Here is a 9,349-nt window from a genome sequence, read left to right on the forward strand (position 1 = left end):
AAGGCTCAGAATTTTGCAGTCTGAGCTTAAAAATGCCTCTAATTTAGCCCAGGCCCCCCAGGCTCCCCGAGTACTTGATTTCTGTGAAGCAGAGTGTAGTCCTCACTGCACAACAAAACTTGCACACTTCTAAGCTGGAAAATCAGCTCAGGAACAGAAAAACTCATTTCTAGCTTTACATCAATTAAATCTCTTGAATTAGTTGTGGGGTTTCTGATTTCCTTTTTAAGTTTTAACAGGCTCTAGTGGAAGAAAAATAATCTTCAGGAACATTACCGTCAAAAAACCTGATGGTTCTTTTTAAGCAGGTGCTCCCCACACCTTAACTCACTGTGAGAAATGTCTGAGCATGAAACGTGCGCACAAAGGAAAACATGACTGGGTCAGGATGTTCATAGAATCACAGAATCATAGAATGGTTTGGGTTGGAAGGGACCTTTAGAGCCCATCTAGTCCAACCCCCTGCAGTGAGGAGGGACATCTTCAACTACACCAGGTTGATCAAAGCCCCGTCCAACCTGGCCTTGGATATCTCTAGGGATGGGGCACTGACCACCTCTCTGGGCAACCCGTTCCAGCACTTCACCACCCTCATTGTAAAAAATTTTTTCCTTATATCCAGTCTAAATCTACCCTCCTTTGGTTTAAAACCATCACCCCTTGTCCTGTCACAGCAGGCCTTGCTAAAGAGGTTGCCCCCATCCTTCCTATAAAAGTCTCCCCGCAGCTGAACAACCCCAGCTCTCTCAGCCTGTCCTCATGGAAGTGCTCCAGCCCTCGGATCATTTTTGTGGCCCTACTTATGTTACTGTCACTTATGTAAATCCATCTGTGTGTTGTGTTTGTTCAAAGTGTCCCATGCTGATATTGTTAACCCTGATCGTGACACCACAGGAGCGATTTGTATTAAATATGCTCATCTTATCTCAAGGTTAAGCCAAGCAATTGGCTTAGCCATTTTGCAGGTATCAGTAGGGAAACAACAGGCTCTGCCAGCAGCTCAGCCAGGGACACCGCCTGCGTGCTGTCATGGCCCAGGGGTGATATCCTGAAGAAAAAGAGAATTTTCTTCTAAGTAATAACAATGAACCATGTGAGCCTGGCAAAACAGAATTCAGAGGCCAGAGAAGGGAGCTGAGAGATAAGGAAGAGTTTGTTTTACGACTATATCCTTGAAGGACTGAGACTGATCAAAGCAAACATCCCGCCTCAGAAGATGCTGAGAACTGGGTGATAAAGCGTATAGCCAAGGAGAACAACTAATCGAGATGTTGACAAGATCTAAAACTAAGCTTCCTTTAGGTGAACTATCCTCATTATAACACCAAAAATCACACCCATAGGCCAGAAAACCCCCCACTCAAATAAGCCCCTCACTCTCTGAGCATGAGTGGTGAATTTAAAGGGAGTTGTACCTTTAAGGTGAAGTGAGAAAGAAATTAACCAGTTAATAGCTGGGGGATGTGAATATTAGCTGTGACTGACACACTGAACTGTATAAATAGCTTGTAGTTTCTTGGTGCGGTGTGCTAGCTTTGAGGAGTTACCACCTAGCGCCCATCTTTGCGCAAAAAATGAAATGTATAAAATACCTCCCCTCTGCGTGTAGTTTGGCGTTTTGAACACCGGGCGAACGAGCCCGCTTTTCAGGATAACATGGGGGGGGAGCCCACGCCCCTCTGTCATCCAGTCCCGGGGCCAGAGCCCGGCTCCGCGCCCGGCCGCCGGAGGGGGACGGGGCTGGACCCTGCTGGGACTCGCTGCATCACGGGGAGTGCACGGCCGGCAGGGCCCAGCCCGCTCCCCCGGGAGCACCGAGCGCGGCGGCGCCGGGCTGACAAGGCGGGCCCCCCCCCGCAGGGCCGGCTCCTCCTCACGGAGCCTGCATTTGGGGCAGCGCGAGGCCGCTCCCCTCGCCCCCCGCCGCCAGTGCTGCCGAAGGGCGCATGCGCGGGCCGAGCCGGCGGGCGGGGGCAGAGGTGAGAGGTGAGGGGTCAGCTCCCGCCCGGCGGCAGCGGCAGCATGGCGGGGGATGGCGGCGGCGCGGCGGGCTCGGCGGCGGGGGGTGGCGGGGCGCCGGCCCCGCAGCAGGTGCTCTTCCCGCCGACTTTCAGCGTGTCCGAGATCAAGAACAAGCAGCGGCGGCACTTCATGTTCCTTCGCTGGAAGCAGCAGCAGAGGAAGGTGCGGGAGGGCCCGGCGCGGCGGCCGGTACCGGGGGCGGGGAGGCCCGGCGGGTCTGGGGCGGGGGCTTGCCGGGTCTGGCTAACGGGTCGCTCTCCCTGTCCCGCCAGGAGAAATTAGCCGCCAAGAAGAAGCGGAAGAAGGAGCGAGAAGCCCTCGGAGACAAAGTAAGGGCTCGGGCCTGGTGGCGAGGCCGCCCCCGCTGCCGGGGGGAACCGGTTCCTTCATGAGATCGATCGCTCTCCTCGCTGGGAGCTCCTCGGCGGGGCCCGGCGATGGGGCTTCCTCGGTTCTGTGAGTGAAACGGTTTCTCCACAGGTCTCAGCGAGGCGGAGCAGCAATCACGGTGTGCGCTGGCCCTGGTGGCCTTCAGAGACACCGTGGTGTGTAGTGGGGGTGTCAGACAGCTGAGCTTGGAAACGCTGTTGGCACTCTGTTAAATCACAGAATCATTAAGGTTGGAAAAGACCTCTAGGATCATCAAGTCCAACCGTCAACCCGACACCCCCAGGCCTCCTAAACCATGCGCTGAAGTGCCACATCTACATGTCTTTTGAACACCTCCAGGGATGGTGACTCCACCACCTCTCTGGGCAGCCTGTTCTAATGCCTGACCACTCTGGCAGTAAAGACATTTCTCCTAATATCCAATCTAAACCTCCCCTGACGCAGCTTGAAGCCATTTCCTCTTGTCCTATTGCTTGTTACTTGGAAGAAGAGACCAACCCCCACCTCACTATAACCTCCTTTCAGGTAGTTGTAGAGAGTGATGAGGTCACCCCTCAGCCTCCTCCAGGCTAAACACCCCCAGTTGTTCATGATGCTGTAGTCAGGAGGGTGACTTCTAAGCCAATAATGGCATAAAAGCAGGCCCTTCCTGAGAAGTCTTCTCAGTCAGATGTAACTGCTGTGGCATTATTAGGAATTACACCCTAATAAGTAAATTTTGTGTAAATTTAGACACTCAGATCTGACTGAACTCTGCCCAGACCAGTTGTCTGCTTGTTTCCAAGCCTAGCCACAAACAAGCGTTTTGCTTCTTTTCCTGAACTACTTCAAAAGCATACAGACAGTTGAAGACAGTCAGTTGTGAGTTCCTGTGTTATCATAACCTCACAAGAGTAGTGTAAGTAAATGGGAAACATTATAGACTATTGGTCATTAAATTGTAGACGTCATGGCTAAAATGTTGAAAGTAGGGCTTTTTATTCCATGGAAGAAAAGAACAGTGGATAGAAAGTTCCCCTTTTTGTTTTGGAACCCTGTTTCTTAATCAGACTGAAATTAAGCAGTGTTGCTGTTCTAGCAATGCTTTTCCACTATGTGATGCTCGCTGGTGTCCCATTACCCATGCATACTTTTAATCAAGGCGATGTTGTAGCTTCTTTTTTCAAAGCTGGCATAAAATAAATAATAATTTTGTGTAGAAATATGTACAGTATCATGCTAGTACAAATGTATTTTTCACAATATATTAAAATTACATAAATGTGTCATGTTAATAAACTCATTTATTTTAGGCACCTCCAAAAGCTGTACCAAAGACTATTGAAAATCAGAGAGTGTATGACGAAACAACTGTAGATCCCAATGATGAAGAGGTAACTGCTTAACTTCTGCATATGCTGTTAACCATTTTTTTTCCCCAAGAAGGGACATCAAATGGATTGATGAAATTTAAATTCACCACTTGCCTGTTAAGGTGTTGATGAATTACCTTTTGCATGTGATGGGCTCACTAAGAGATGATGTCGTTCTTTCATTATCTGCCTTAGATAATTGCCTTTCACATTACTTCTATTGACAGTAAAACCTGCCAATGTTCATCACGCTAGATTCTTACAAATGATAAAACCACATGCCTTGTGGTGCTTAATTATAGGATAGATCTTGTGGATTGAAATTTTTCCCACTAAATTAATCAGAACTTAGATCAGATTGAACAATTGTTCTTCAAGTATTTCAAATATGGTGGATTAACAAGACTTCTGTTCTTCCAGGTTGCTTTCGATGAAGCAACTGATGAATTTGCACCGTACTTCAACAGACAGACAGTTCCCAAGATTCTTATTACAACATCTGACAGACCCCGTGGGGTACGTATGTTTTACTTGGAGAGTTCGGAGCCATCAACTGGTGATAAAATACCAAGGTTTTTGTATTGTGATTGGTAAATGAAAGGTGAAAATAATAGCTTTCACGTGGATTTTTTTCTGCTGTTTCATTTAGTGACTATCAATAACCTTGTATATGTATTTAATCTGTTAGTTTCTCTAGCACTGTTTGTTTCCTTCATTAAAAAAACCAACCTCATGCCTATGCTCTGGTATGCAAATGATCTGCATTACCTAATTGGGGAGATCACTGACATTTGTGAAGACCATAAAAGCAGCTGTTTTAAGAACAGGAAAAAGTACACCTCAAACAGTTTATCTGGAAACTCAGACATTAGTACCTGAAGTTATAGTTATATTGTATTTTGAAATCGTATGAACTTTTTGTAAACCAGTGTCCATAATAAATAAGGAGCTCGAGGTTATGCTTTTGGAATTTTCCTGCTTTCCTATGATTAAGGGAGGAAAAAAAAATCCTTTAAAAAAAAAAAAAAAGCAGTCCCTGGTGTGCTGCAGTCATTACTGCAAATAAAATATTTTTCCACTGACTGAACGAAGTAATTTAATAGCTTGTCTTCAAATGTTTATAGAGATACTGGAAGTAATGTATCATCAGGGAAGGCAGTTGGAACAAGCAATCCTCTGTCCCCTAATACTTGAATTTGGCACCGGATTTACCACATTGCAATTTAACCCACCTGTTTTGCAGAGAACAGTGAGATTCTGTGAACAACTGTCTAGTGTTATACCTAACTCGCATGTCTACTACCGAAGAGGACTGGCTTTGAAAAGAATTATTCCACAGTGTATTGCAAGGGACTTCACAGATTTGATCGTCATCAATGAAGATCGCAAAATACCAAGTATCCTTTTGTGTTTTTACTAAAATAGATGTACTAGCTCTGAGCCTATTAGGGAAAGAAAATAATTCTGTAGTGTGCATCAAAGATCTACCTTCATTCTGGATTTTTTTCTCTTCAGCTATGCAGCTGACAGTGTAACTAGAGTTAAAAATCACTGTGCCAACTTGACTATCCGATGGCTAATGGAACTTGGAATTACTAAAGAAAGTGTGTTCGCTTTTTTTTAGTTTGTAATGCATGGATAAACATTGTTATTATTTCAATAATTTATCAGTTTGATTAATTAACAAGTTTTTCTAACCAGGAAGTTCCATTTAGTTTTTCTGACTAGATAAAACATAACTAAGTGAGAAAGCGATAGAAGATAACTCGGGTTAGTTATTGAAACAAAATTAAATGGACATACTTCAGAACACTAGTTAACTAGTTCATGAATGTATGTTCAAAAATACAATGAAACTTTGTAAATCAGGCATAGGTTATGGATGTAATATTCTAATGTGATGCTGCACTTCACAGAAAATGTTCCTCTGTAAACTACATGTTGAATTTTACCAGCCATTTTTTTTAACTCTGTGAACAGATGGTCTTGTTTTAAGTCATCTGCCTGAAGGTCCAACAGCTCATTTTAGAATGAGTAGTGTCCGTTTGCGTAAAGAAATAAAGGTGAGACTCCAAGAAAAAAAAAAAAAGGAAGTCTGTTGTTTAATCATAAATACGTTCAGCCTGCTTGAACTGTCGTAACTGGTTGCACTTTTGTACGATTCAGCTGATCTTGTGACGGTGTATTTTTCGTAAGCTAACAGGAGGCCGAGGACTAGTATATTCTACTTCCATAAGCAGCATATTTCCATTTTCATAGTTATTCGCTGCCTTTCTTTAACCGTCTGCCAAGTGTTTTTATAGTTGTGCCAAGAAATAGCCGCTGATAACCTACATCAACAGGGAATACCCAATGTATCGTATACGCAGAATAGGGTATATAACAATCAGCAGTATAAAAGATTTCAATGGGCGTAGCTCCTAGTCTTGAATAAACCCTAGGTTTTCTTATTCTTAAAGCCCTGTCACCTCTCCTGTAGTACGTATTGCTTACTTAGCCCTAAATGATTGGCAGTAATTTTTTTTCTCTTCTGAAATCAGTAATTTTTGAACTTCATCTGTTCTTATTAAAGAAGAATCCTGTATACTCTTAGTTGGCATTAGGACTCCTGTGATAGGCAGACTGTATTATTTGCCATAACAGGTACTGCCAGGAGTGGAAACTGGTGCAGGAGAGAGGAAATGTGAAGTGATTTATTTGTGGTTTTTCACTCGATGTATATTGTTGAACAGAAGATACCTATGCTGCCAGCTGCTCCTTTACTTGTATACAAAATTAGGTTGTGTTTGGAAAAATAATCCATGCACGTTGTCAGCCCTGTCACAAGATGCTGGCCCTGGTTGTCTTCTCCCTATTTTATTTCCAAGTATTCTTTGATAATCTATTATAACCCTTTTGCATTCTGATCCATTACTTTCATTTCAGCGAAGAGGGAAAGAGCCCACAGAACACGTTCCTGAAGTAATCCTGAATAATTTTACAACCCGACTCGGCCATTCTGTTGGTCGCATGTTTGCTGCTCTCTTCCCCCATGATCCTCAGTTCATTGGAAGACAAGTAGCTACATTTCACAACCAGCGAGACTACATCTTTTTCAGATTCCACAGGTGACATTTTCCACAAACTTCACAAATGAGAGAGTTCCCGTAACTTCCTTCCTAATTTTTTTTTTCCTTCCCCAAGATATATCTTCAAGAGTGAAAAGAAAGTGGGAATTCAAGAACTTGGGCCACGTTTTACATTAAAGCTGAGGTCTCTTCAAAAAGGAACCTTTGATTCCAAATTCGGGGAATACGAATGGATTCATAAGGTATGTCTAAGTAATGATGATAGTCCTGCTTGGGAAGGGAGACTAAATCTGCCATGAAATACACCCACAAATCTTAGCCTAAAAAAGCAGTATAAACGCAGCTCTGAATACGGAAGTGTTTAACTGAAATATTTAGAGGTGTATTTTGAGACATATGCAAAGTAGAAGCATTCTCCTATATTGCAAATCAAAAATGAAAATAGCAAGGATGATGAATATCAATATACCATGACTACTTATTTGCAGAATGTAATTTCTTTAACATATACAGATATAAGCAAATGTGAAAAAAACCTACCCTGGTATAAGCTATTATTGGAAGCCTAGTAAACTAGATTAGAGCTATTTTTGTGCAAGATGAGTGCAAGAATCATAACGTAAAAATTAAGCTACTTATATAAATGTCACTTCTTAATAGTGAATGGAACGTAACACTGACCTCTGCACATCTTCAACTGAAATGGCAGTATTACTCTAGGCAATGATAAATGACTTTTCCAGCCATTTTTACCATGGAATTGCAGTTGATTGACAAAACTTAGAAGTTGGTATCCAAGCTATACCAGAAGGAAAATTCTAATCCTCCTGGTGTAGTCCATTAAATAGATAATCTGGTTTGTTTTAAGGATGCTTTGTCTACTGTCAGTAGACAGAGAACCACTACACATTCATTAGTTCTAAATCACTAATCTCCAGTTCTTCTCCCTTTTTCATCTTGAAAAGCTGAGTAAAAAGATTCAGCTATGCTGTGACTGTGGCACAGTTCACTGCCTACCCTACTGCGAACTGGAGTGGTCATCCTTGTTTGTATCCTCTTGCATGAATTTGCTGGTTAATAACTTTTCTTTTAAATTTCAGCGCCGAGAAATGGACACAAGCAGAAGAAAATTTCACTTATAAGAGACAGCTATCTGCCAGTGCTGGTGACCAGACACACAACAACTGCTTTGAACTGTGGATTATCTGAGACTCCTAACTAATGAGAATCATACTATCTGTCTGCAGAAAGACAAACTGCAAACATTAAAACTTTATATGGGAGCAGATCAAGTAGGACACATCTTTCTTCCTATGTTTGCAGCTAAATCCAACATGATAAGGACAGCAGCTCTTTTTCCAGTTTAGCAGGAAAAATGGCAATGTCAGAGCAGCCTGTAATTTAGCTGTTACTGAAGATTTGCCATGACTGCTGCTGTGCTGTAGAGACAAATTACACTTTGCAACAAGACAGTAAATATTTTGGTTAAAGATATTATAAAAATAAAGTGTTTCTAGTTATACAACATTTTTTCTGTTAAGCAGCTAAACCCAGGTGTCTTCCATTAATCAGGTAAGAGAAATATTTTAAACCTCTCTCTAACTTACAGTATGCTGTTCCCTGACAGTAAGGTAATAGTTTTCCAAAAATGGTCTCCTATCTAAAGAACACTGAGAAGGCTGTATGCAATCCAGGAAGTCTGCGGTATTTTATTTCATTAACATCTTGCATAAAATAGCCATGTTGCTGAAGTTACAAAAATAATATGCTTGACTCCTACAGGCATCTCTTCTGTAAATGTCATTTTTAGAAAAGGTATATACCCAGAGCAGTTGATATTCTTGTATGTAAAAAGAAATAAACACTGATGGGGAAGAATTCTTAAGGCCAGCTTACAGGAAGGACATAAAACTATCTCATCTGAAAATGCTGCTCAGTGGAACACATGAGGTCTCTGAGCAGGGTTTTTCCCACTACAGTCTTAAAAATGCTTCTTCAGCCTCATACCTATACTCGAGTTGGTATTACCTTCAGAATAAACTACTGTTTGCTGCCTTAAGTTTGCACATTCACTGGCAGCTAAAAAGCTACGTTTTCTTTGAATTATTTTCTTTTCATATGCAGCTGTAAGTGCTTTTTCATATTTACCTGAAGAGTAAGGTGGCTCATAGAGTAAGTCATCTACTAAGGTAGAATTACTCTTTAAGGTAAAGAATAATTAAGTTACTCCTTGTCTTTACTTAATGTCTATGTTATGGGATGGTTCTGTAGTTGAATTATAAACTAACAGCCAGAAATTTTTCTCCATTCTATTTCTATTACGCTTCTAAGTGTAGTACTGATGAAGCCTCATTGTTCTGTAGGACTATCAACCCCAGGCAAACTTGCAGCAGCACAGAATATTTAAAGACAGACTCCCGTATGCACTCTGCAGCTGCTGCAGAGTGATGCAGTAACTGGTGAGGTGTCAACATACATAGAAGTTAATAACTTGTTACAGTAATTTCAAGACCAGAC

The 9,349-nt window shown here is 42.2% G+C and overlaps 1 protein-coding gene across 1 annotated transcript; it reads left to right on the forward strand.

Annotated features, from left to right (window-relative positions):
• The first annotated feature begins 1,967 nt into the window (after positions 1 to 1,967).
• RPF1 (ribosome production factor 1 homolog) lies at positions 1,968 to 8,359 on the forward strand. The gene is made up of 9 exons (XM_075098029.1): positions 1,968 to 2,184; positions 2,295 to 2,351; positions 3,705 to 3,785; positions 4,185 to 4,280; positions 5,008 to 5,161; positions 5,745 to 5,827; positions 6,690 to 6,871; positions 6,948 to 7,074; positions 7,933 to 8,359. The coding sequence occupies exons 1-9, from the start codon at positions 2,023 to 2,025 to the stop codon at positions 7,972 to 7,974; spliced, it is 984 nt and encodes a 327-aa protein (XP_074954130.1). The 5' UTR covers positions 1,968 to 2,022; the 3' UTR covers positions 7,975 to 8,359.
• The last annotated feature ends 990 nt before the right edge of the window (positions 8,360 to 9,349 follow it).

This window comes from Phalacrocorax aristotelis, chromosome 6, assembly GCF_949628215.1.
Source record: "Phalacrocorax aristotelis chromosome 6, bGulAri2.1, whole genome shotgun sequence".
Taxonomy (NCBI): Eukaryota; Metazoa; Chordata; class Aves; order Suliformes; family Phalacrocoracidae; genus Phalacrocorax; species Phalacrocorax aristotelis.

Bases quoted from the DNA above. Each gene is read 5' to 3' on its own strand.
- RPF1 (XM_075098029.1), top strand. From the start codon at position 2,023: ATGGCGGGGGATGGCGGCGGCGCGGCGGGCTCGGCGGCGGGGGGTGGC. The intron at 5,828-6,689 runs GTGAGACTCCAA...CTTTCATTTCAG, and splicing joins GTTTGCGTAAAGAAATAAAG to CGAAGAGGGAAAGAGCCCAC. The intron at 6,872-6,947 runs GTGACATTTTCC...TCCTTCCCCAAG, and splicing joins ATCTTTTTCAGATTCCACAG to ATATATCTTCAAGAGTGAAA.